This window comes from Pristis pectinata, chromosome 12 (genome assembly GCF_009764475.1).
Source record: "Pristis pectinata isolate sPriPec2 chromosome 12, sPriPec2.1.pri, whole genome shotgun sequence".
In the NCBI taxonomy this organism is placed as follows: Eukaryota; Metazoa; Chordata; class Chondrichthyes; order Rhinopristiformes; family Pristidae; genus Pristis; species Pristis pectinata.
The window spans coordinates 1376061-1402711 of record NC_067416.1 but is presented as its reverse complement, the minus strand read 5'-3'; the positions used below and the strand labels follow the sequence as shown (position 1 = coordinate 1402711).

At 52.7% G+C, this 26651-nt stretch overlaps 3 protein-coding genes across 6 annotated transcripts in view; 2 read left to right on the top strand and 1 right to left on the bottom strand.

Moving 5' to 3' along the window:
* The first annotated feature begins 1457 nt into the window (after positions 1-1457).
* On the top strand, positions 1458-14302 carry taf5 (TAF5 RNA polymerase II, TATA box binding protein (TBP)-associated factor). The gene is made up of 10 exons (XM_052027842.1): positions 1458-2076; positions 4148-4463; positions 5807-5970; positions 8238-8373; positions 9609-9729; positions 10559-10688; positions 12144-12308; positions 12590-12767; positions 12847-13024; positions 13588-14302. Exons 1-10 carry the CDS (start codon positions 1466-1468, stop codon positions 13803-13805), a joined length of 2217 nt encoding a protein of 738 aa, XP_051883802.1. The 5' UTR covers positions 1458-1465; the 3' UTR covers positions 13806-14302.
* A 1114-nt stretch (positions 14303-15416) lies between these two features.
* atp5md (ATP synthase membrane subunit k) lies at positions 15417-20384 on the bottom strand. Of its 2 annotated transcripts, none has more exons than XM_052027843.1 (4): positions 20267-20384; positions 17564-17665; positions 15967-16071; positions 15417-15563 (listed from the first exon to the last, which is right to left on the bottom strand). In XM_052027843.1, exons 1-3 carry the CDS (start codon positions 20348-20350, stop codon positions 15973-15975), a joined length of 285 nt encoding a protein of 94 aa, XP_051883803.1. In that variant the 5' UTR covers positions 20351-20384; the 3' UTR covers positions 15417-15563; positions 15967-15972. The 2 variants fall into 2 exon arrangements, with proteins under 2 accessions (XP_051883803.1, XP_051883804.1); XM_052027844.1 differs by lacking the exon at positions 20267-20384 and adding an exon at positions 20093-20234.
* Positions 20385-20567: 183 nt separating this feature from the next.
* pdcd11 (programmed cell death 11) overlaps positions 20568-26651 on the top strand; it is a 57030-nt gene continuing 50946 nt past the window's right edge. Inside the window, exons 1-4 of one of the 3 annotated variants that reach the window (XM_052026925.1) lie at positions 20568-20675; positions 23076-23180; positions 23688-23837; positions 25393-25557. In XM_052026925.1, the coding sequence (XP_051882885.1) occupies positions 20598-20675; positions 23076-23180; positions 23688-23837; positions 25393-25557 (498 nt within the window). In that variant the 5' untranslated portion in view covers positions 20568-20597. Of the gene's footprint in view, positions 20683-23075; positions 23181-23687; positions 23838-25392; positions 25558-26651 lie in introns of all 3 variants that reach the window. The other 2 variants (XM_052026924.1, XM_052026926.1) reach the window with 2 other exon arrangements.

The window sequence follows — 26651 nt, the reverse complement described above, 5'->3', positions numbered from 1 at the left end:
ACCCGAGTTCAATCCTAACCTCAGGCGCTGTCTGTGTGGAGTTTGCATGTTCTCATGGTGACACTATGGGTTTCCCTCGGGTGCTTTGGATTTCTCCCACATCCAAATGATGTGCTACTATGTTAATGGCCAATGTAACATCACAGAGTGGGTTATAGTGGCAAAATCAGTATTTAAAATAAATAAATAAATATAGGTATACCCACAGTAAGCATGAAAAACACAATGATGCTGGAGGAACTCAGCAGGCCAGGCAGCATCCATGGAGAAAAGCAGGCGGTCACCGTTTCGGGTCAGAACCCTTCTTCAGGACTGAAGATAGGAAAAGAGGAAGCCCAATATATAGGAGGGAAAAGCAGAGCAGTGATAGGTGGACAAAAGAGGGGAGGTGGCGTGGGCAGAAAGTGGTGGTAGGTAGATGTAGGTAAGAGATAGTGATGGGCAGGTGCGGGGGAGGAGGGGAAAGCAGATCCACTGGGGGATGGGTCAAAGGTGAGGAGAAAAGGGGGATAGAAAAAACAGAGATAGGCTAGGAAAGGGAAGGAACGAAGAGGCACGGTTGAGGATGGGTGTTGGGGTGGGTGTGGGGGGGAGGTGACAGTGTGAGGATTACTTAAACTGGGAGAATTCAATGCTCATGCTGTTAGGCTGCAAGAATCCAAGACGGAAAATGAGGTGCTGTTCCTCCAGTTCGTGCATTGTACAAAATATATTCAGGTTCCATGTCAAGGTCAAAGATGCGTTTATTGTCATCTGCACAAGTCCATGTGTGCACAGCTGCAGTGAAAAACTTACTTGCAGCAGCATCACAGGCACATAGATAAGCAGCATTCACAAGAAACTTATAAATTAAACATAAATTATACACAATTTTTCCAAGAAAGAACACAATTAGAACAAAAAAAAACTAAGTCCATTTGAGTGCAAAGTGATCAGAGTGGTCCCAGTGTTGCTAAACTGTGGTGATTAGGGTTGTGCCGGTCGGTTCAAGAACCGAACGGTTGAAGGGAAGTCACTGTTGTTGAACCTGGTGGTGTGGGGACTTCAGGCTTCTGTACCTCCTGCCCGATGGGAGCTGTGAGAAGACGGCACGGCCCAGATGGTGGGGATCTTTGATGATGGACGTTGCCCTTCTGCAGGTACCACCGACGGAGGATGTGTCATACAGTGGGATATTTCGGCTTGGTATGCTGGGAATCCACAATGCAATTGAATACACTGGGATTCTGCACCATTTTGGGCAGGCCACTAGGTGTGAGCTCTGTGCTATTGGTGAACTCTCTCTGACCTTAACCCATGGCCAAGACTGAACAGGGGGGCCTGTCCCTTTAAATGCGCTGGAGCCGTAAAGCAGATTTGCAGATGCCCTAACCGTCGCAAATAGCGGTCGGGCACCTGCCGTAAAGTGAGGCCGTCGCTGTTTATAAGCGCGGGCGGGTGTCGTAAAGAGCGGCAGCTGGTGAAAATGGCGGCGGTGCCGGAGCCGCCGAGCGACGGGCCGAGCCCCAGCCCGAGCCCGAGCCCCGCCGCCCCGGCCCCGGCCCCGGCCCCCGCCCCCGCCCCCGCCTCGCCGGCCCCCCCGCCCTCGCCCAGCCCGTCGCCGACGCTGGCGGTGAAGGCGGAGGCGGTGGAGAGCCCGGGGGAGGGCGGCCGGCCGGCGGCGGGGGCTGCGGGCCCGAGCCCGGGCCCAGGCCCAGGCCCCGAGCTCAGCGAGCGCCACACCCTGCTCGCCGTGCTGCAGTTCCTGAAGAAGAACCGGTTCCGCGAGGCCGAGGAGACGCTGCGGCGGGAGGCCAGCGTGCAGGAGGCGCTGGACGACGCGCTGAGGGCGGCCGGGCCCCGCGGCCCCGACTCGGTGCACCAGCCCGACGTCAGCTCGGTGCTGTCGGCCTACAGCAACCAGGGCGACCCCAGCCTGTACGAGGAGTACTACAGCGGCCTGAAGGCCTTCATCGAGGCGGCGCTGGACGCGCTGAAAGCCGAGCTGGCCAGCCTGCTGTACCCGGTGTTCGTGCACCTCTACCTGGAGCTGGTCTACAACGAGCACGAACGGGAGGCCCGGCACTTCTTCCACAGGTCAGCCACGGCACACGACCTCATGGTGTGTGTCACACAGTGTCAGCCTGTAAACCCCTTGCCTGGACCGTGAACCGCAGGTCTGACACTTCTCCCATAGCTCAGCAACAGTACACAGTCTAATACAGAGTGAGCACAGCCTGGTGTAATGGAGTGTGTGAGATAGCACTGTCGGTGTGTAATATAGCACATGGTCCAGGTAACCTGGACCATGAGCGGGAGGTCTGACATTTCTTCCACAGGTCAGCAACAGTACACAGTTTAAAACAGAGTGAGCACAGCGTGGTGTAACGGAGTGTGTAATATAACACTGTCAGTATATAAACCCCTTTTCTGGAGCATGAACGGGAGGTCTGACATTTTCTTCCACAGGTCAACAATAGAAAACAATCCTATATGGAGAGACAGGAGACTGCAGATGCTGGAATCTGGAGCAACAATCTGCTGGAGGAACTCAGTGGGTTGAGCAGCATCTGTGGGAGGAAAGGAATTGTTGACAATTGGCACTGAAACCCTGCATTAGGACAAATGGTCCTGCAGGGTTTCAACCCAAAACATCGGTTCCTCTCCCTCAACAGATGCTGCTCGACCCACTTGAGTTCCTCCTAGTAGACTGTTTGTTGCTACACAGTCTGATATTGTGTGTTACACAATGTGGGGTGCAGTATAACACAGTGTCAGTGTGTAAACTCTTGTGTTGGGAGCATGAATGGGAGGCATGGCATTTGTCCCACAGATCAACAGTTAATGCAGTCTATGGTATTGGTTTATTATTGTCACGTACTGAGGTACGGAGAAAATGCAGTGCAATAAGGTGCAATGTCACAACAAGGTAGATCGTGAGGTCAAGGTATTGCATGTACACATCTATATGAACATTAATACCCATACAGCAGGGCCTGGTTTCCAGTCTAGGTCCCCCTTGTCACTGGATCAAGCTCTTGCTCTGTGAAGCTTGTCTGTTATTGGTTTATTATTGTCACTTGTACTGAGGGACAGTGAAAAACTTGTCTTGCTTACCGTTTGTACAGATCAATTCATTACACAGTGTATTGAGGTAGTACAGGGTAAAAACAATAACAGAATCCAGAGTAAAGTGTCACAGCTACAGGGAGGTGCATTGCAGGTAGACAATAAGGTGCAAGGTCAAAAAAGGTAGATTGTGAGGTCAAGAGTCCATCTCATTGTATAAGGGAACCATTCAATAAGTCTTATCATAGTGGGTTAGAAGCTGGCCTTGAGCCTGGTAGTATGTGCCCTCAGGCTCCTGTATCTTATGCCTGATGGGAGAGGAGAGAAGAGAGAATGACCCGGCTGGGTGGGGTCTTTGATTATGTTGGCTGCTTCACCAAGGCAGTGAGAGGTGTAGACAGATTCCATGAGGGGAGGCTGGTTTCCATGATGTGCTGGGCTGTGTCCACAACTCTCTGCAGTTTCTTGTGGTCCTGAGTAAAGCGGTTGCCATACCAAGCCGTGATGCATCCAGACAGGATGCTTTCTGTGGTGTATTGATAAAGGTTGGTGAGTGTCAAAGGGGACATGCCAAATTTCTTTAGTCTTCTGAGGAAGTAGAGGCGCTGGTGAGCTTTCTTGGCCATGGCGTCAACGTGGTTGGACCTGGACAGGCTATTGGTGATGTTCACTCATAGCAACTTGAAGCTCTCAACCCTCTTGACCTCAGCACCATTGATGTCGGCAGGTGGATGTACACCACCCCCTTTCCTGAAGTCAATGACCAGCCCTTTTGTTTTGCTGACATTGAGGGAAAGGTTGGTGTCCACATGTTAAAAGATGCATCTTGCACTCCACAGGAAGTGGACTGTCAGGAACCTCAAAGTTACTCAGTTAGCATTGTTCAGTAACTTGGTGTCTCTTTCCACAGAAGTTTCCTGGCCCACTGATCATTTCTTGCTTCTATTTCTTTGTGTTTGTGCTGCTTGTAGTGGGGGCTGGTGAGGAAGGGTGAGTAGACTCTGTTGGAGGGTAACTGAGTGGCTATCACAGCACAGTGTAGGAGACGTTACGTGTTGCCCTGTGTTTCAGCAGCACTCTCTGACGTGGTTTACTGCAGGTACCATGGAGATCAGGAAGGTTATTACCAGGATGACCTGCGAGTGCTGGCTGGGCTGTCAAAGAAGGAGCACATGCAGGGCAATGAGACAGTGCTGGACTTCCGTACCAGCAAGTTTGTGCTGCGCATCTCACGAGACTCTTACCAGTGCCTGAAGCGCCACTTGCAGGAGAGGCATAACAACCAGATCTGGAACATTGTTCAGGAGCACCTGTTCATCGACGTCTTTGATGGGATGCCCAGGAGCAAGCAGCAGATTGAGTTAACGTCTGGAGGAATGGCGGGCGAGGCCAAGAGGGAGGCGAATAAAACCAAGGTGTGCAGTAGGTAATATTCATTCTCTGCAGGACCAGTGGGTGGCCTGGACGTGAGTTCCCATTCTCTGCAGGACCAGTGGGTGGCCTGGACGTGAGTTCCCATTCTCTGCAGGACCAGTGGGTGGCCTGGACGTGAGTTCCCATTCTCTGTAGGACCAGTGGGTGGCCTGGACGTGAGTTCCCATTCTCTGCAGGACCAGTGGGAATGTGAACGTAGGAGGTATGATGAGGAGGTTTGTGGATGTTACACAAGTTGGTGGTGGTGTGGATGGCGAGGAAGGTCGTCTACAGGATATGGATCAGATGGAAGGTAGATTGGAGCATCAGCAGATGGAATTTAATCCCCACAAATGTGATGTGATGCATTTTGGGAAGTCAGGTGAGGTAGGACATGTACAGTAAATGGTTGAGTGCTAAGGAATGTTGAACAGAGGGAGCTTGGGGTCCAAATCCTAGTTCCCCTGTAAGTGGCAAAACAAGTAGGTGAGGTGGTGAAGAAGGCATATAGCATGCTTGCCTTCACAGATTGGGGCATACAGTATAAAAGCTGGGATGTTATGTTGCAACTAACAAAACACCAGAGTATTGTTTGCAGTTCTAGATCGCACATTATTAGCAAGGATGCGTTGCACTAGAGAGGTGCAGAGGAGTTTCACCAGGATGTTGCCTGGATTGGAAGACTTCAGTTATAGACTGGTTTTACCTGGAGTGAAGGAGGCTGAGGGGTGACCTGATAGTGATATAAAATTGTGGATAGGGTAGATAGTCAGAAATATCTCAAAAACAAGGGGGTATAGGTTTAAGGTCAGAGATTAGAGATTTAAAAGGGATTTGAGGAGTAAGTTTTTTACACAGAATGGTTGAAACTGAGAATGTGCTGCCAGGGGAGCTGGTGGCATCTGATACAATTGCTCCATTTAAGAGGCATTTAAACAGGCAGGGCATAGAGGGGGATGGATCTACTGCAGGCCAGCTAGGTTAGCATGGACACGATGGGCCAAAGGCCTGTTTCGGCGCTGGTGCTGAATGACTGACTTCTGGATCCTAGTTCCCATTCTTTACAGGATCAGTGGGGAGTTCTGGGCCTTGCTTCCCATCTTGAGGGGAGGGAAGCTAACTGAGGCGGGAGGGAAGGGAAAATGTCGCAGTTTGCTGGATTTTGCTATTGTTGTTACGTACTAATTCTTTCTTCAGAGCTAATCTCTGACCTGAGATTTCCCAGCATTTGTTATGGTTGAGTTAGTAACCTTGAGCAGCCAGTGTGAGGAGCCACAGTCCAAATGCTGTGTGTCGGGTGGGGAGCAGGAGGCCGGGCCCAGCTAACTTGTCTAAATCTTGGCAGGTGTTCTTTGGGCTGCTGAAGGAGCCTGAGATTGAGCTGCCTCTTGATGACGAAGATGAGGAAGGAGAAAACGAGGAGGGGAAACCAAAGAAGAAGAAGCCAAAAAAGGACAGTCTGGGGGCAAAGAGCAAGAAGCAGGACCCTAATGCCCCTCCACAGAACAGGTCTGATGGTTATTCCCCTCACGGTCTCAGTCACAGCTGATCGGGCGATTTACAGTCCCGTCTCACGATGATGTCTGGTTTTAGCAGATGAGCTCTCTACTTATTTAGTGGCAATTTTAAAATAATTCTTAAGACAAGGTGTCTTCAGATGTCAGTGGGACAGGAGATCGCGTTCCTAAGACCCTGTTGCCAGTACAATTCCCTCTACCCTATCTCATCACTCACTCCAGGTTAGGAACGGTACTGGTTAAGTTATTGGTTTTTTATTGTCACAGGTACTGAGGTACACGTGACAGTAATAAACCATACAGATCATTTCATCACATCAGTACATCGAGGTAGTACAAGGGACTAGCAATAACAGCATGCAGAGTATAGTGCTCTGACAGTGGCAGTGACATTCATGACGGTGGCTAGCACACTCGCCTGACATCACTGTGACATGTCCCAGCTCCACCCTACCTCAGCTCATCTGCTGAAGCTCTGGTGCATGGCTCTGTTACATCTAGAGTCAATAATCCCAGCACACTGCTGACCAGCCTGCTTTATTCTACTCCTGGTAAACTTGGCCATTCAAAACCTCTGCTGTCCGTGTCCAAACTTCCAGATTACCCAAAACCCCTCTGTTCTCTGACTCCCTTTTACAAACCCACTGACTTCCGCAGGTACCTTGACTAGGCATCCTTTCACCCTGCCAATCCTTTCACCCTGCCAATCCTTTCTCCCAGTTTCTTTGTCTCTGTTGCACCTTCCATTCTGCTCCTCCTTCAGTCATGGACACATTTCCTGTACTTCCCTTACATCTGTTGTCACCCCCTCTACCCCAGCACAGAACAGAGTTCCCCTTGTCTTACCTTCTGCCCCATCAGCCTTGGTATTCAATGCATTATCCTCTGCAATTTCTGCCAGCTCCAATGTGATCCCATCACCACTCACACTTTCCCCTTTCCCCTTTCTGCATTTCACAGGGATCGCTCACTGTGTGATTCCCTCTTCCATTCCCCAACCACCCTCCTTGTCCCAAGGCACCTCCCCGTGCAGCCCGAGGAGATGCAACACCTGTCCTCTCGCCTCTTTCCTTCCCACCATTCAGGGGCCCAAACAATCATTCCAGGTGAAGCAGCAATTCACTTGCTCTTCTTCCGATCCAGTGTACTGCACTCGGTGTTCACAGTGTGGTCTTCTCCACACTGGATTGCTTCAGGGAGCAGCTACACTCAGTCCACAGCAGTGACCATGGGCCTCCTGGTCCATGCTACTTTAGTTCTCCATCCTACTCCGATTCCAACCTGTCTGTCTGAAGCCTCCTCTGCTGCAGTAGTGAGGCCCAGTGTAATCTAGAAGAACAACATCTCTTTCCCCTGCACTTTGCAACCTTCTGGAATGAACATTGAATTCTACAGCTTCAGCTAAACTGCTCTCCCATCAGTTCCCATTTTCCTGCTCGTGCCCCTTTTCCTCATCATTTAACTGCCTCTATAACGGTCAGTAATGTTCCTTATCACCAGATCTGTGTTAACCTACCCTCATATAGTATTTTGCCACTCCTCCACCCAGCTCTGCTTTAAAACCTGTAACCCCTCCGTTCTCCCCCCAGTTCTGAGGAAGGGTCGCTGACCCGAAACATTAACTGGTTTCTCTCTCCACAGATGCTGCCTGACTAACTGAGTTCTTCTAGTATTTCTGTTTTTGTTCACAATTATACCAGCTCCGTTTGTGCTCTTTTACAAAACTCTCTACATTCCCCTCCTCTCTATATGTAACCTCCTTTGGCCTTGCAATCCTCTGATATTTTTATCCCAACTGCTCTCCTATTCATTTCTACACTGTTTGCAGCTGTGACTTCAGGCGCCTGGGCCCTAAGCTCTGGAATTCCTTCTTTAAACCGCTTTCCCTCCATTTTAAGGTGCTTGTTAAAACTTAGAATAACGGCCAAGGTTTTGGACGTTTTCCTGATGTCCCCTTTGGTCACTTTGTGCTGAGACATTTGTGTGAAGTGCCTTGGGGAGCATTTGTCCTAGGACAGATGCTACACAAATAGAAGTTGTTGCTGCCACGGAGTTCCCCCAAGGCCTATATTTATTTTTCAATCAACATGATTAAAACAGATTACTTGGTTATAAAGCGGGTTCATAGGAGCTTATTGTTGTAAACTGGTTGTTACCTTCATTCCAATACTGATCCCTTCCAAAACTACCTCAGTAGCTGTTAAACATCTCAAAAAGTCCCAAGGTATATAAGAGTTTCTGCTTTCTCTCCCACTTAAGAATCCCACTTCCTGAGCTGAAAGACTCTGACAAGCTGGACAAGATAATGATAATGAAGGAGGCCACGAAGAGGGTGAAGCTTGGTCCAGACTGTCTGCCCTCCATCTGCTTTTACACCTTCCTCAATGCCTATCAGGTTAGTGACCCAATCCTCAGTGACAGTCTCATTCCAGGAGGAACACATAACCTCTGCTCAGTACATTCCCTGCGTTTGGAAGCTGACGGGTATGTCTCAATGTGTTGGAACGTGTGTCAGGTAAAATCCAGTTGGTTAGAGACACAGGGCTACACTGTTCTCATGGGAAGGATATTTTGTGTACTTTCGAGGGATGATAGTTGAAGAGACTCTATATTTTCTAAGTTGGTGTTGACCAGAACCATATGCATGTGCCTAATGGTATTTCTGTTTTGTAAATAAAACCTAATAATCAGCAGTGTCATTGATAATGTGATAAAACTCCTACTTGTACCGTCTGCTTGTGTGCTTTTGTAAAGTAAACTGAAAAGCATGAAGAATAAAAGCTAATCTCACTGAAACAACTAAAATAACGAGTGAAGAGTGCAGAATCCAAAACCATGGGCACAAGCAGTTAGTGGTCTGGACTTTAAATTCTTTTACTTGAAGGATTTTAAATCTTTGGAAATCAGAAGTCCAGAAGACCATGCGTACTCGTCAAGTCTGCTCAAGGCTGAGATCCAGAGACTTTTGGGAATCAAGGGATAGGGGAATCATGGAAAGGTGGATGAGGTGGAGGATCAGGCATGATCTTACTAAATGTGGAGCAAGTTTGAGAGGCCGTATTCCTCCTTGTTCCTGTGAGGAACTGCTTCCAGAGAGGTTAAATGGGGATCTGCTTATAACACTTAAATAGGGGCAGCACAGTGGCACAGCGAGCAGAGCCACTGCCTCACAGCTCCACCGACTGGGTTCCATCCTGACCTTGGATGCTCTCTGTGTGGAGTTTGCACGTTCTCCCTGTGACTGGCTGAGTTTCCCATGGGTGTTCCAGTTTCTTCCCACATGCCAAAGACCCAAGAGTCGGTGGGTTAACTGGCCGCTGTAAATTGCCCCTAGTGTGTGAATCTGGGGGGAGTTGATGGGAATGTGGGGGGAATGAAATGGGTTTAATTTGGATCAGTGTAGATAGGTGGTTGATGGTCAGAGTGGACTCGGTGGGCTGAAGGGCCTGTCCCCATGCCGTGTGATTCTGTGACAAAGTACTGAATGTAAAATTAGCGATGCTGAATTTGTACAAGACCCCTTGTTACAGTCGGGATTCTGTGCACATTCAATGCTTCGGTGATTTGTTCTTCCAAGATGACTTGTGGGCCTGTCTGGTTTCTGATCACTGCTGTTCTGTACTGGTCCAGGGTCTCACTGCAGTTGATTTCACGGATGATTCCAGTCTGATAGCAGGCGGATTCGCTGATTCCACCGTGAGAGTGTGGAGCGTCACACCGAAGAAACTGCGGAGCGTCAAAGGGGCCACGGGTAAACAACCTAGTACCGGAGTCGTGTCTTTGGCAGTCTGCCTGTGGTGGGTAATCGGAGTGGGAAAGGGCAGTGACCTGGCTGGTGATCGGACACATGGTTTCCCCTCACTGTTGATCATCTGCCCATCAGTAGGCTTGTTCATTCTGCCTCCACCTCTCCACTCTGAGGCTGGTTTGATGGAATCTCTTGTCCCAGTTTGGCTCATTGTGCCTGTGCGCTGTCCACTTTCCCCAAAACCCTGCAGAATCTCTTCATGAGCTTATTAAGCTTCCCTCTGCTACTCTATCAGGCCGGGGGTGACAACCACTGTGAAATACCTACTGAGCCAGGATTCTTTCTGCTTCCTGAGCCACAAACAGCTGTTCATTATCATAACTCCCTCGCACCCAACTGTAAGGATTGTGGAAATGTACCTACGTGTTCTGTTCCGCGTATTCCCTGCTTCCATTCCTCCTCTGCCCTCTGCTCTGCCAACTCCCAGATCAGGAGCTCTCTGCATGATTGTCAGTGTAGACGAGTGAGTTGCTGATCTACAAATGTTGCCTCTTTCCTCGGGTTTTGCCAAGATTTACAGTTCCAAGTGAGAATTGTGAGTGTTTACAAACAATTGCATCACTCACCAACAGCACCGTGAAGCTCTGTACTTCTCCAGCACACAGTCTGAAGTCATGTGAAGGACGTTGCCCTCTCTTGGAATGTGCTGAGAGTTTTTCTTTAATGTAATGTCAGGTGTCTGGTCCAAATGGGGAGAGTGGGGATGTGTGGGCTCGATCTCAGCGTAAGTGCAGGCAGCAGTCTCATTGAGTGCTTTGTCTATCTCCTGCAGATCTCAGTTTAATTGACAAAGAGTCAGAGGACGTGCTGGAGAGAATAATGGACGAGAAGTCTGCCTGCGAGTTTAAAATGTTACTGGGACATGGTGGCCCTGTGTATGGGACCAGCTTCAGCCCTGACAGGTAGTGAACTCCCCATAAACCCTCACAAAGGATATAGTGCTCCTGTCCAGCTAATTTTCTTGTTGATGTTGGTTGGTGCATAATGTAGACCAGGGCATATGATAGAACTGCTACAACGTGGGAGGAGATCACTCAGCCCATCAGATCTTTGCCAGTACCTAACAGCAGCCCTATCAGTCAAATTCCTGTGCCTTTGTCCCATAGCCCTACAAATTGTTCTCCCTCCAGTGCCTCTCCAATTCCCTTTGAAATCACCAATTCGATTCCCATCTCCCTAGAGGCAGAGGGTTCCTGATCCTCACCTCTCGGTGTAAAAAGAAACGTTCTCCTCATGTCTTGTATCTGTTGCCCAAAACTTTAAATCTGAGCCTCTGGTCCTTGAACCATCCACTGATGGGGGGGACTTCCCTCTGTGTGTCCACATCCTTTACATTTCCTGTCATCCTTCTTTGCTCCAAGGAGAATGACCTTGAAATCCCTCACCCTGGGTCTATTTCAGTGAAACCTCTCAGTCTAGGACCTCCACGTTTTTCCTAAAGTGTGGTGATTCTGGAGAACTCCTTCAGATCACCTACAGTTTCACACCATGCTCCAGAGCTGTCTTTACTCTTAAATTCTGGGCCAGTTGGGGCAACAGGTTGGACGTGTCTCTGGTCTCCCCAGGGCAGGGTTATTGTCTGAACGGCTGGTAGTGAAGCTTCCTTAAGGGAGCAGTGTTTACAGATGGTCAAGGTGCATTCATGCTGGCAGATGTCCCATACCTCCCACAAGCCTAATGGCAGAGCCACCTGTCTCCAACCAACAATCAGTCGGTCCACCCAGTTATTTCTGAGGGTGTGGAGATGGAGAGTGCAGACATTGGTTCAGATGTGAAGAGTGGGTGACAAGATGAAATGTGAAGAACTAGTTTCAGGGGCAAGTGAAGAGGAGCTGAGGACTCCACGGATATGAGGGCGGAGAATGAAATTAGAAACGAGAGAAAATGGTGGCAGTGCTCGGTGGGGGAGGGTGGAGTGGGAGCATCCTCACAGCAATGATTTAATGTTTCGGGTCATTGAGCTTTCAGGGGTAAATTAGAGATAACAAGGGTTGAATGTACACAGCAACAAATAAACTGCTGGAGGATCTCACAAAGTCCAGACGAAGGGTCTCAACCTGACATGTCGACCATCCATTCTCCCCACAGTTGCTGCCTGACCCGCTGAGTTCCTCCAGCATCTTGTGTGTTGCTCCAGATTCCAGAGTCTGCAGTGTCTCGTGTCTCTCGTGGTTGTGCTTGGGTAGGGTTACGGGAGGAAAGGAGAAAAGCAGCATTTGCTTTTCAAATTGACTTGCGAGTGAGGCGGAACGATTAACGTGCCATCAGCAGCAGGATGAGCGGGGAGGGTGGTGACAGAACAGACGGTGTGGCAGGGTGGGGAGTTGTGTTTGATGCGGTTCTTCCTCTCTCTTCAGGAATTACCTTCTGTCCAGCTCAGAGGACGGGACAGTGAGGCTGTGGAGTCTGCAAACCTTCACCTGCCTGGTGGGTTACAAGGGACACAACTACCCGGTGTGGGATACACAGTTCTCTCCCTATGGCTATTACTTCATTTCAGGGGGCCACGATCGTGTGGCACGGTGAGTATATCTCGGAATCAGTGCGCCATAAGGTCATGGTTGTACAGCATGGAAGCGGGCCATTAGGCCCATCGTGTCCAGGTTGGCCAGTGGCGCCCATCTATATCATCCCAGCACTTGGCCCATAGCCTTCAATAATGCCCAGGCCCCTCGTAATTTTACAAACCAAGGGCTCAACGGAAATGTAAATTGCTGGCAATTGTTAATTGAATTGACAACACCCATGTATTTATATTAATTTTTAATGAACTGGAATAACACTGGGACATTCAATCCCTCAGGCTCTGGGTGACAGATCACTATCAGCCTCTGCGAATATTCTCTGGTCATCTCTCGGATGTCACCTGTACAAGATTTCATCCCAACTCCAATTACGTGGTCACTGGATCTGCAGACAGGACCATCCGGCTGTGGGACGTTCTAAATGGCAACTGCGTCCGAATCCTCACTGGACACAAGGTAGGCAGCCCTGTGCCAGTGGTTATGGGGAGCCTGGCTGAGACTGGCCTCATTAATGGCCTCTCCTCCTTCCTCTCAGGGGCCGATCCACTCGCTGGTGTTCTCTCCAAACGGCAGGTACCTGGCCTCCGGTGCTACAGATGGACGTGTGCTGCTGTGGGATATCGGTCACGGGCTGCTTGTGGGAGAGCTGAAGGGTCACACCGACACTGTCTATGCCCTCAAGTTCAGCCGTGATGGGGAGATTTTAGCTTCAGGTGAGATGCTTCATTCTGGGGCAGGGTGAGCACTTTAAGCTACAAGCCAACATTTGCTGACTGTTCCAAGCAGCTGGCGGTGGGTTCCTCTCAAACCCACATTCGGCAACAGGACTGGAGTCACATTGGCCCCAGGTAGGTTCACTGTTGCTTCCACTGTGGCCAGCTGTTTATTTCCAAATTGTTTAAATTCAAATTCTCACGCTGTCGGGTAAGATTCAAACTGCCCTTCGGGTTGTTGTTCACCAGGAACCGTTATCAGTGGACAACAAAATGCAGCACCTGTGGGGACACAGTGCTAATGCACCATTTCTGAGGAGAGGTTACTGTTTCTCTCCTCTCAGATGCTGCCTGACCAGCTGACTGTTAGTCCAATCAGTACTCCATCACACTTTTAATTCATGTTTTTTCAATATTACATAGTAGTATAATAAACATGTTAAAGGGAGTGTGGGAACCAGGGCTCTGCTGTGTTAAAGGGATTGCAGATTCCAGGGTCTGCTGGTGAAATCGGGGCTCCATTGCTGGCAAAGGAATCTTCTGACCCACCCTTGTTGTTTTAGGGTCCATGGATCACACAGTGAAAATGTGGGATACAGTGAAAGCCTTCGAGGACCTAGAGACAGATGATTTCAGCACTGCTACTGGGCACATCAACTTGTCTGACAACTCGCAGGAGCTGCTTCTGGGCTCCTATCTGACCAAGTCCACGCCAGTCATCGGCCTGCACTTCACTCGTCGTAACCTGCTGCTGGCTGCAGGGGCGTACAATCCGCAGTGACAGGCCCTTCCCACTGCTGGCTCAACCCTCCCTCCTCCTGCCTCTACATCAAGGATGGAGGATATTCCCATCCTTGTTCCCCGGTCCCCACATCCTTCTCAGAATGAACAAAGGATGCAGATATTTTCACGGTATCCGTGGCAGTCTCATAGTTGGCCCCACTCCTGCCCTTCAGCCCAGACCAAGGTGGCACAGCCTCCGCCACGTTTGCGACACATTGCCGCACTCGGACATTTTGCAGTAATGTGAATGAACGGGGTTGTTCCTCTTGGTGTTTTTTTTTAAGTTTTGATGAAATTTACAATAAAACACTGAAATCAGGTAATGGTGTCCTGAGAATGTTTCTGCAAAGTAAGAAGTACATTTTCCCTTTGCAAAGGAAAAATCCATCAATGCTTTGCACAGGCTTCTCTCCATGTGAATGTTCCTGTATCAGGACATTCTTGGCGTTTAAAGCACGGCAATAAAGGTATTTTCTTATTTGCAGAGACAAGGCAGCACCTAATAGGATCAGTGCACTCAAGATCTCACTCAATGTGAGACGCCCCCCTCACACACTCCGTGGGAGGCAGAGAACCTGAGACCAGTCTATTGCTAAAAACCCCAAGTCATAGAACCATATAGCACAGAAACAGGCCCTTTGGCCCAACTGGTCTATGCTGACCAAGACACCCATGTAAGTTAGTCCCGTATTTCTCCTCAGCCTTTCCTATCCATGCACAAATCTCTGGTTTGTTTTGGTTTCATATGAAGCTTCTTTAGACACTTTACTGTGTTGTACTTTGGAGATCCACACACCAAAGATCAGCAGAACACCTTTATGGATTCTGTGGAATAAACCAAGCTTCTAAAGGGTTTTTTTTTGCCTACTTCACACAGATGGAAATACTAACCGTGGAATTATAGATTTCTCTGGGACCTACACTTCCATTGTTTTGGGTGGAGAAAGACTCATTGAAGCAATGCTTATTTGCCATTACCAACCTATTCAATGCCTGTAGGTTCACACTGGAATGAGTGTTCTGAGGCACTAGTCAGTGCTGTCAAAAATGCCTTTTTTAATAACCAGTAACCTCCCCAACACCCTCGAGTCTAATATATGTATAAAAATAGCAACTTAACATCTAATTGAAGCAGCAGGGTTGGTGATTGGTTGCTCTGTGTGCAACTTGCACACCTGGTTCCAAAAGACAAGTGTAGATTATAGGGATGTGAATAAGTGCACTTTTCACTCAAACAGCTGTGCAGCACTACACATGGGTGAGCAGACTGCCGGAAATGCAGCACTAGGTTCCCACTGAGCAGAGGCATACACCATCAATGGATTTGGTCTCACTGGGAGCTTCCAGGCCAGACAAGTTGATTTTTTATTTGCCATTTTTCAGTCCATTCACCGATTTCCCTGTGAACAAGGAACTTCTGCAAAAGCCCAACTGCAGTTCAACAGCTGTACGAGAACCAGTGTTTGTGACCATGCAGAGAGGGGGAGTGTGTAAGTGCATGCACTCAAGCAACAGACAGCTGGAGGGTGGGACTAGTGGACTGTTCACCCTTCCAATGAAGCAGCTCCAGCACAGAACAATCTCCACTTGAAAATAAACACGACTGATGTGATTTCCAGAGTTTTACTTGTGAAGGCAGGTAACATATATTACACCACTATAGTGACACGATTGTAGAGGTTTATATTTCCAAAGTCCAACAAAAACACCGCATGCTGGTCCTTAATTTCATACTTGCACCCTTGCTGAGGAGAACCTGAAATAAAAAATCAAATAAGCTCAGTCCTTGCATTACTGAGGTCTTCAGTCAGACTTCAGGAACCACACTGAATCAAAGCCAAGACATTTCCCAAGTAAACAGCAACATCCCACAACCAAAAGAATAGTCCACATATTTCCTAGTACCATGGACCACCAGGTACAGATTAACTGCACTGACCCATTACACACTCCTAGGGCAGAGTCAGCACAGGTTTGGTGTAGAGTAAAGCTGCCTCTACACTGTCCTGTCACATACTCTGGCACAGGTTAGACACAATATAGCTCCCTTATACACTTCTAAGGCAGGGATAGCATGAAAATAATGAGTTAGATACAGAGTAAAGCTCCTTCTACTTTGTCCCATTAGGTTAGATAGAGCTGAAGATAAAATTCCTCACCACACATCATTTCTTGTCTGTGATTGCTGATGGTGCCTTCTTCTTCGATCTCAGTTTGAAGTACAATATAAGTGATGCGATCCCTGCATATGTAGCCAGCACATACTGTGAAGGTGGAACAGAGGGAGGGATGAGAGAGTGTGCATCTTAATGAAGTGGGAACACCAACCTGTTCCTAAAAAGACATGTCTCAGGACTCAGATGAAGTAAGGTGGACTCTGGGTTCTCTGGCACTTCAAAGTGATGCCATTGCAACGTCTTCATCGAGTAGAAACCAAAGCTGGAATGGGTGTGACAGTTGGCCACGTGTCCAGACCAGCCTTCTCCGCCTGATCCCAAGGCTCGTCTTAATTTCCTGCTCAGTCCCCAAACCCCTTGCAGGACGCAAGTTTGTCTTGAATCTCCACTATTATTGACAGCCTCAGGGATTGAAAAAAACAAATTTACTGACCCAAGTGAGGAAATTGCTACTGATCTCAGTCCTAAATGGCTCTCCTTATTCGAGATTTGTGCCTTCTGACTGTAGACCCCCTAGCCAGAGGAAATGGCCTCCCAATATTGGCACTTGCTTGGAATTTTATGTTCTAACGAATGAATTCTTCAAAACTCCCAAAGACATTACTTCATTCAATTCACTGTCTGACAGAACAACCCTCTCTACAAACCTTTGCTGCACTCTGGGGTATTATACCTCGGGCATGGAGACCAAACCTGTACCTACCACTCCAGGTGCAATTTCAAACATTTCTTTTATCGCACGTTATGAAGTTCAACACACTACTTGTTTTGCTAATTACCAGTTTGTGCCTCCATTTCCGTCTATAATTTATAAAGAATACACATGGCTTACTGAATACCAATATTTATTGAATTTCTGCTTTTCTACTGACCCTCCCAACGCAGAGAATTTCACCTTCTCCATGCTATGCCCTACCACCTTCAAACGCTGATTTGACCACTGTGTCTCCCTGGGCAACCACTCCCTGCACTGTGCACATTGTCAGTGGGGATGTTGCCAATTGACTAAATTTCAAAAGGATTCCATTTTAAAGAACTTGGAACATTCAGAGGCCACGAAAAGATAAAGGGAGCGAAAGTTCTTCCTACTCTCTACAAACGAGACTGAACTGGAAAGAGTCAGAGTCTGATTGTGGATCCAGTTCTCTCCAATGGTTTTCTCTTGCTTCGGAAGCCACAGTTTACAATGGGCTCTATAGTGAAGGAACGTACACGATCAAAGCATTGCCAGTAGGGTGAGAGACAATTCCACAAGATGGACTGGTCTTCCATTGTTTCTGTCCTCCCCATTATTAATAAAGTAATAAGACACTGGCCTTGGGAAACCGTCTCTCTCCACCTCTCCCATTCAGGTCCAACAAGGTTTGGTACCCCTCTATCACACTTACGCACAGATTCTCACCCCTAGCAAACAGCAGGTAACCATGCAGTACCATGAGCAGTAGGTCAAGGCCAATCCACACTCTACTGCCATCCACGAGTTCTGGATCCTGACCTCTAGCTAACACCATATATCAATCTCCACAACCCACTTGGTTAGCATGTCCTGCTCCCTCCAGGCCACCCTCCTGGTACTTACATTCCTCCTGCCTGTGATGGTGTAGGCATTAAAATACTTCTGGAATCCAGTGAACTGGTGCTGGCCGGGAGCCTCATGACCTGCCATTCTCACTTCCACAGGCTGCAGAGGGATGAAAGGACAAGTTATAACAAGGCTCTCGGCATCACAGTCTGAGCGTCAACCCACTTGTGTGCTGTAGCTGAACACAAACCCAGCTTAAAAACTGGAGCTCACAAATTCATCATAGGTTCCTTGGAATCATCAGCCCTATCAACACGGTCTACTCCGATAGCATCAGAATGTAAATCAAAAGCACAGTTTGATACTGAGGCATACAGTGGGGAGCACAATGGCACAGCTTCTACCCCGCTGTTATAAAACTATTGAACAGTTCCCTAGTTCGATGAGACGGACTCTCGACCTCACAACCTACCTCATTATGGCCTTGCACCTTATCGCCTGCCTGCACTGCACTTTCTCTGTAGCTGTAACACTTTATTCTACATTCTATTTTGCTTTTTCCTTGTACTACCTCAATGCACTGTTGTGAATTGATCTATATGGATGACATGCAGAACAAAGTTTTTCACTGTACCTCAATACATGTGACAATAATAAACCAATTTTAATTTATTGGGCCACTGCCTCACAGCTCCAGAGACCCAGGTTCGATCCTGACCTGCAGTGCTGTCTGTGTGAAGTTCGCACATTCTCCCTGCAACTCTCGAGTGCCCTAGTCTCTTCCCAGACCCTGGAGACATGCAAGTCAGTGGGTTAACTGGCTGCTGTAAATTACCCCTGGTGTGTAGGTGAGTGGTAAAACCTGGAAGAGTTGATGGGGACGTGGGGAGAATAGAGGTTAATGCAGGCAGTGTTTAGTGATCAGCTAGAACTGGGCGAGCAGAAGGGCCCATTTGCCAACACTACCACCTGCCAGTTCTCCTCTGCACACACACCATCCTGGCTTGGAAATACATCCGTGGTCCTCCATCATCCTGAGCTGCCTGCCCAATCGCACCGCGGAGGCACCTTCACCATGACTTCAACGTTCAAGAAGGTGGCCAACCCCGACCTTCTCAAAGGCAATATAGGGATGGGGAATAAATCCTGATCTTGCCAGGAAAGTCCAAAAAACATAGCTGAAAGCAGCAAAGCAGGAGAATGCAGTGCCTCTGGTTTCAGCACTTCATTCCTCTCTGGCTGCAGAAAAGGTGGCAGAGGTTTAGAGAACTCCCAACATTGTTCTGTAGCTTAACAAGGGAGGTAGGGATAAAGCAAGTCATTGCAGCCCAGTTCGTTTAACTTCAGTGGTGAGCCAAATTATTGTAACTGAAAGGCAGAGATTAAGCAGGGGCAATCAGCATGGATTTGTCAAGGGGAGATCCATGTTACTTGACTGAATTCATTGAAGAGGTAACAAGAAGGGTCAATAAGGACAGTGCATTTGATGTTGCCTGCATTGGCGACCTTTCTGATGAGAATTCACGCAGCAGGCTGGGCCTTGGGTTCCAGGGGAGACTGGATCCAAAACTATAGGAAGCAGAAGGTAATGGCTCATAGGTTCTATTGTGATTGGTTGACTGTTACCAGTGGAGCTCCTCAGGGCTCAGTCCCTTTGCTGCTTCTAGTTCATGTAAATAAATTATTTTGATATAAACGTAGTGCACGTGATAACGAAGTTCGCGGATGAGAAAAGTCTGTGTGATTGGCAGTAAAAGATTGCGGAAAGCTATCGGTCTGCTCAAAAAATGGCAAGCAGAATTGAATCCAGAGAAGTGTGAGGTAAAGTAATGAGGGAGGTGGAACAAGCAAGGGAACACACAATGGATGGGAGGTGATTGAGTGGCCTTGAGGTACAGAGGGAGAGCTTGTCCACAAAGGCAGCAGGAACGATCAGTAAGGTGGATAAAGCACCGTACAGGACACCTTCCTTTCTTCAGCCAGACCAGGTACGAGGAGGGTTGTGCCACAAGTCACACCGCACTGGTTAGGCCCCAGCTTGGGCGCCGCGGACAGTCTCCACACTACAGGAGGGATGTGACCGCACCGGCGGGGGGGGGGGGGGGGGGGGGGGGGGGGACTGTACCGGAGGGGTGGGGTGACCGGACCGGCGGGGTGGGGGGGGGGGGTGGGGTGACCGGACCGGCGGGGTGGGGGGGGGGGGGTGACCGGACCGGCGGGGTGGGGGGGGGGGGGGGTGACCGGACCGGCGGGGTGGGGGGGGGGGGTGACCGGACCGGCGGGGTGGGGGGGGGGGTGACCGGACCGGCGGGGTGGGGGGGGGGGGGGGTGACCGGACCGGCGGGGTGGGGGGGGGGGGTGACCGGACCGGCGGGGTGGGGGGGGGGGGGGTGACCGGACCGGCGGGGTGGGGGGGGGGGGGTGACCGGACCGGCGGGGTGGGGGGGGGGGGGGTGACCGGACCGGCGGGGTGGGGGGGGGGGGGGTGACCGGACCGGCGGGGGGGGGGCTGTGCTGATGTTCCCGGGACGAACACTGAGGCCCACAGGGAACGGGCTCGGGCCGAGCTGACGGACACGGACTCACAGGGGCGCCTCCTCCCGGTGCCGGGGGTGGGAGCGGGAGCGGCAGGAACCCTCCCCCAGCCCCGGACGGCAGGGGCACGATGGGCCGAATGGTGCGGGCCAGGTCTGACCGAGGGTCGCGGCGCCGCCCCGGGGCCCCCGGCCCCCGGCCCCCTCCCGCCGGCCGGACTCTCACCTTCACTCCGCCGCTCCCAACGTCCTTTACAGGCCCGAGATCCGCACGGCGGCGCCGGAAGTACCGCCCACCGACAGTGCCCATTGGAACAGGTGCCCGTCACTCATCCCCTATCCCCATTCCGCCGTTGATCCTCTCAGCCCATTGGGCCTGTTGAACGTCAACTACGCCCTCTCAGTAACCATTGGCTGGAAAACGTATGACCCTCCCACCACGGGACGGGACCGAGCCTCCTTAACAATGATTGGACGCTGCGTCCATTGGATGAGAGCGGCATCACTCACCGAGAGCGGCCCGCTGATTGGGTGAGGTCGCGGTAACGTTTCAGCGAATGCGTGTGCGAGTCTCCGGAAGCATTGGCTGGGCGGCGCGGAGTATTTCCGGAGGTCGGAGTCATGGTGATGTCCATGTGAGCGGTGAGGAGGGAAGAGGGGTCCGGGGGGAGGGAGGGGAGGGGTAGGGGGGGGGTGTCAGGGGTGGGGTGGGCAGGGGAGTTGTTGGGGGGTTGGGGAGTGGGGGTGGGAGGGGGTGTCGGGAGGGTTGTAGGGGGTTGGGGAGGGGGGTGGGGGGGAGGGGTGTAGGGGGTGGGTGGGGAGGGGGGTGGGGGGAGGGGTGTAGGGGGTTGGGGAGGGGGTGGGGGGGAGGGGTGTAGGGGGTTGGGGAGGGGGGTGGGGGGGGAGGGGGTGTAGGGGTTGGGGTGGGGGGGAGGGGTGTAGGGGGTTGGGGAGGGGGGTGGGGGGGGAGGGGTTGTAGGGGGTTGGGAGGGGGGGTGGGGGGGTTGTAGGGGGTGGGGGGGGAGGGGTTTGTAGGGGGTTGGGGAGGGGGGTGGGGGGGGAGGGGTGTAGGGGGTTGGGGAGGGGGGTGGGGGGGAGGGGTTGTAGGGGGTTGGGGAGGGGGGTGGGGGGGAGGGGTGTAGGGGGTTGGGAGGGGGGAGGGGTGTAGGGGGTTGGGGAGGGGGGTGGGGGGGGAGGGGGGGGGGGGGGGGGGGGGGGGGGGGGGGGGGGGGGGGGGGGGGGGGGGGGGGGGGGGGGGGGGGGGGGGGGGGGGGGGGGGGGGGGGGGGGGGGGGGGGGGGGGGGGGGGGGGGGGGTGGGGGGGGGGGGGGGGGGGGGGGGGGGGGGGGGGGGGGGGGGGGGGGGGGGGGGGGGGGGGGGGTGGGGGGGGGGGGGGGGGGGGGGGGGGGTGGGGGGGGGGGGGGGGGGGGGGGGGGGGGGGGGGGGGGGGGGGGGGGGGGGGTGGGGGGGGGGGGGGGGGGGGGGGGGGGGGGGGGGGGGGGGGGGGGGGGGGGGGGTGGGGGGGGGGGGGGGGGGGGGGGGGGGGGGGGGGGGTGGGGGGGGGGGGGGGGGGGGGGGGGGGGGGGGGGGGGGGGGGGGGGGGGGGGGGGGGGGGGGGGGGGGGGGGGGGGGGGGGGGGGGGGGGGGGGGGGGGGGGGGGGGGGGGGGGGGGGGGGGGGGGGGGGGGGGGGGGGGGGGGGGGGGGGGGGGGGGGGGGGGGGGGGGGGGGGGGGGGGGGGGGGGGGGGGGGGGGGGGGGGGGGGGGGGGGGGGGGGGGGGGGGGGGGGGGGGGGGGGGGGGGGGTGGGGGGGGGGGGGGGGGGGGGGGGGGGGGGGGGGGGGGGGGGGGGGGGGGGGGGGGGGGGGGGGGGGGGGGGGGGGGGGGGGGGGGGGGGGGGGGGGGGGGGGGGGGGGGGGGGGGGGGGGGGGGGGGGGGGGGGGGGGGGGGGGGGGGGGGGGGGGGGGGGGGGGTGGGGGGGGGGGGGGGGGGGGGGGGGGGGGGGGGGGGGGGGGGGGGGGGGGGGGGGGGGGGGGGGGGGGGGGGGGGGGGGGGGGGGGGGGGGGGGGGGGGGGGGGGGGGGGGGGGGGGGGGGGGGGGGGGGGGGGGGGGGGGGGGGGGGGTGGGGGGGGGGGGGGGGGGGGGGGGGGTGGGGGGCGGAGGGGTGTAGGGGGTTGGGGAGGGGGGTGGGGGGGAGGGGTGTAGGGGGTTTGGGGGGTGGGGGGAGGGTTGTAGGGGGGTGGGGGGTGGAGGGGGAGGGTAGGGGGGTTGGGGAGTGGGGAGGGGGTTGGGGAGTGGGGAGGTGTTGGGGGTGGGTAGGGGGGAGTTGTTGGGGTGGAGAGCGGGGGTGTTCGGGGGTGGGTAGGGGGTTGGGGATGGGGGTGGGGGGTGTAGGGGGGTTGGGGAGGGGGGTGGAGGGGGGTGGGGGGTGTAGGGGAGGGGAGTGGAGGGTGGAGGGGGGTGGGGGGTGTAGGGGGGTTGGGGATTGGGATGGGGGTGGGGGGTGTAGGGAGGTTGGGGATTGGGGATGGGGGTGGGGGGTGTAGGGGGATTGGGGAGGGGGGTGGGGGGTTGGGGATTGGGGATGGGGGTGGGGGGTGTAGGGGGATTGGGGAGGGGGGTGGGGGGTGTAGGGGGATTGGGGAGGGGGGTGGAGGGGGGGAGGGTAGGGGTGTAGGGGGGTTGGGGAGTGGGGAGGTGTCGGGGTGGATGGGGGGGTGTTGGTGGGGTGGGGAGTGGGGGTGTTGGGGAGGTGGGGTGGGCAGGGGAGTTGTTGGGGGGGTGGGGAGCGGGGGTGTTGGGGGGGTGGGGAGCGGGGGTGTTGGGGGGGTGGGGAGTGGGGGTGTTGGGGGGGTGGGGTGGCCAGGGGAGTTGTTGGGGGTTGGGGTGGAGGTGCAGTGAGATGTGACAGGGAAGGATACCCATGTGGTCACAAGGAGAGTGAGGAAACCACACACAGACAGCACCCGAGGTTGCGATTGGACCCAAGTGGCTGTTCCTCGTGCAGAGGAAGTCTCTCAGTGCGTTTTCTGTCTCCAGGCTCTGACGGTGGCTGCAATGGATGAGGACTTCCCCCGCGGGGGGATACAGCGAAAGCCCACTGCAGGGAAGAACAAGAATGAGGAACAGGACAACTTGTTTCAGGTGAATTCTGGAGATGATGCAGATGGAAATCAGCAGAAAACTGTAAAGATGGAAAGATGTGTTCCAACGTTGTGGAGGGATTGGAAATGGAGGTTGACTATCTGCTATCCCGAGAGGTTGTCGGGATATTTGGTTGTTCATTTTTGATCTCTGTCACTTTGGATCTATGGTCCGATATTTCCTAATATTGGACAATTCCAATCCACCCCACTGAACTAATCAACAAATGATTTTTAAGATCTCTTTGCAAATGTACTGCTCAAATTACCAGCATGATATCCAGTGGTGAAGGAATGAACATTGTAAAGGGAGCTTCTAGGTCTAACCCCAGGGGTGTGTGATGGGATGGTGTAGCGGGAGCTTCACCCCGTGTCTGACCCTGGGAGTGTGTGACGGGACGGTGTGGAGGGAGCTTCACGCTGTCTAATGGATGCCATTGGTGACCCATTTTAAGTTATGCAGTGATTTTTGCGATCTCTTTATAAATATGCTGCTTCCCACCCCCAGCTCTCGGGGTCTGAACATCGTACAAAGAACCCGAAGGTAGAACAACGGAAGAAAGAAATAAACAATGAGAAAACAAAAAAGCCAAGGGAATTGCAGGGCCGGGCATCGCGGGAGAAGCAGCCAAAGGAGGAAGGCATCCTCACGTTCAAGGTATGTGATGGAAGCGGACTCAACAGTCAGCCTCTCACCTGTCATTCACTACATTTCTGCAGCACAGTCTATTCACTCAGAGCTGTGGCTGTGCCTCTGGCACCCTGGCTCCCACCAAAAGAACCATAATTGCATCAGAGCAGCTCTCCCAGTACAGCCTTCATCCCTCCCTGTCCTTATCGTCAGTGTGTGTCCTGTCACCATCAAATCTGGGTGCAGTGTGACCCCAGAATGCTCCCTGCTCCTAGCTTCCTTGTGAAGAAACTGGATCCCTGTCCTTGACTCCTCAGTCCTTGGCTCTGGAAACAAATGAAAGGAGTTTGTGGGCATTTTTGGCTCAAAATTTGAGATAATCCAGTCTGTCTCGTCTTACTTTCCTCGAGCTGTCAGTCAAATTTCTACACTTCTCCTAACTGCCCCTCCAAACTACGCATTTTTTCTCATCTCCTTCTGCTCTAAAAGCTTGTTTGTCCATGAGATCTTTCCCTTGACCCAAATCTCACCAAGCTTCCCTTCCTGTTCCCCACATTTGCTGACCCTTCACTCTGCCCAGTTACTTGATCTCTTTATCACTGCAAGCTGCAGCTCCATTTACAACCTCCCTTTCCTCTCCAATCCCTGGTAACTTCCCAAATCCTATCTGGAGCTTCAAGGTGATCTTGTTTCAATTCCTTCAGTCAGGTTTCTGCTTCTGGCACAGCATCACAGGGGCACGAATGACATTCTGTGTGATTGAGGCAAAGATAATTCATCTATTCTCGTCTGTCATCGTCCATCCACTCCACTTGCAGCCTTTGCCAGGGTGACCACACCCCATCCTCTCCACCTGTTCCAGCTGGGGGACCTGCACCCTGCTGGTTCTGATTCTTCCTGTCCAGTTGAGGCAGAGAATGGGCCTCCGTTTCTGCACTCTGTTCCCTCTGGTGTTTCCCTGATCGCCCTCATCCTGCTCCTACGACAGCATGATGAGAAAAGGGAGTCACTGTTCTTCTGTGTGCTGATGGCAACAACTCTGCAACGTCTCCCTTGCTGCTTCCTCCATCAGACTGCTTATCGGACACCCAGCCCGGGAAAGGAGTTGTGATGGGAACCGAAGCCATCATTTTCAGTTGCCATTCTAGTCTCCGTCACCAGCCGTGAACTCCGTCTCTCTCCCACTCACTCTGAAACTGGATCAGCCTGGGTATTGTATTTGATCTCGAAATGAGCTTCACATGAGGTATCCATGTCATCACCATGGCTAGCTGTTTCATCTCTACAGTGTGGTCAAATGGATTTCAATGGGAGCTCCTGATGTGGTGATGAGCTCCAGTGTACTTGTTGGCAGCCTCCCTGTGGGTTGAGGTTAACGGTTTCTTCCATGCTGTATCTTGTCTGCACCTATGACTCTAGTTCCTCTCCATGCACGTTAGTGCTGTGGCACCCCAGTCTCATTACTCCCACTCTGCACCAGAACCATTCTTGCCGATATAAATTGAATTGATTTGTGTGTCACTCTTAGGATCACATACCTGCTCTGGATTTAGTTCACTCTTCCGCTCTTTTCCCTCTGCAGAAGCTGAACGTCGGAACCCTGCTGCTTGGATGTGTGAAGGAAGTGACTGATTTTGAACTTGCCATCGGATTACCCCATGGACTCACCGGCTACGTGAGCCTCACCGGCATCTGTGATGCGCTTACGCAGTCCCTGAGCGAGCAGGTCAATGAGGACCTGTCCGAGGTGAGTCTGATCACCGTTACCCTTTCTTGCTTTGTGGCTCTATGTTACCTCTGTGCCAGGAACGGGATCCAGTACATCAGGACACGCTACTTTAAGCAAGCAGCACTGTGTGTTAGTTCTAGAACTAACCATGGTGCAGAGGCCTGGAAATGTGTGCTGAGCCAAGCCCACTCTTCCCGTTTCTAAAATTTTCTGGAGCTTGTCTGCAGTGGTCAAGGGTGTTTGTTAATCAATGTCCCGCTCTGTCACTGCATTCCTGCCAAGAGTAACATGCGGGTGCAATTCTCCGGCTCCAAGATAGGTACAGCCACCAGGCAGGCTCTGTGGGGAGAGGCCATGCTGTGAGGCCCTACTGCCGTTGCACAGTGAAGGACTGAGCTACCTGAGAAACCTTCAGACTGCTTGCTCCAGTGTCCATAACAGAACGTTACTGCTTTCCTGATGTGTTGTAACTGGAACCATATGGCTTGCTCTGCGAATGGTGACACATAAATTGGTTTATTATTGACACATGTAAGATAAGATTTCTTTATTAGTCACGTGTACATCAAAACACACAGTGAAATGCATCTTTTGCATAGAATGTTCTGGGGGCAGCCCGCAAGTGTCGCCACGCTTCTGGCGCCAACATAGCATGCCCGCAACTTCCTAACCCGTGCATCTTTGGAATGTGGGAGGAAACCCACGCAGACGTGGCGAGAATGTACAAACTCCTTACAGACAGTGGCCGGAATTGAACCCGGGTCGCTGGCACTGTAGTAGCGTTACACTAACTGCTACACTACCGTGCCTGAAGTACAGTGAAAAGCTTGTATTGCGTACATTTCATACAGGTTAATTCATCACAAAGGACAAGGGAAAACAACAGTGTAGGATAAAGTGTTACAGTTACAGAGAGAGTGCAGTGCAGGTAGACAATAAGGTGCAAGGTCATAACAAGGTAGATTGTGAGGTCAGGAGTCCATCTTATCGTACTAGGAAACTGTTCACTCGTCTTATAACAGCGGGATAGAAGCTGTCCTTGAGCCTAGTGGTACATGCTTTCAGGCTTTTGTATCTCCTGTCTGACAGGAGGGGGGAGAAGAGAGAATGTC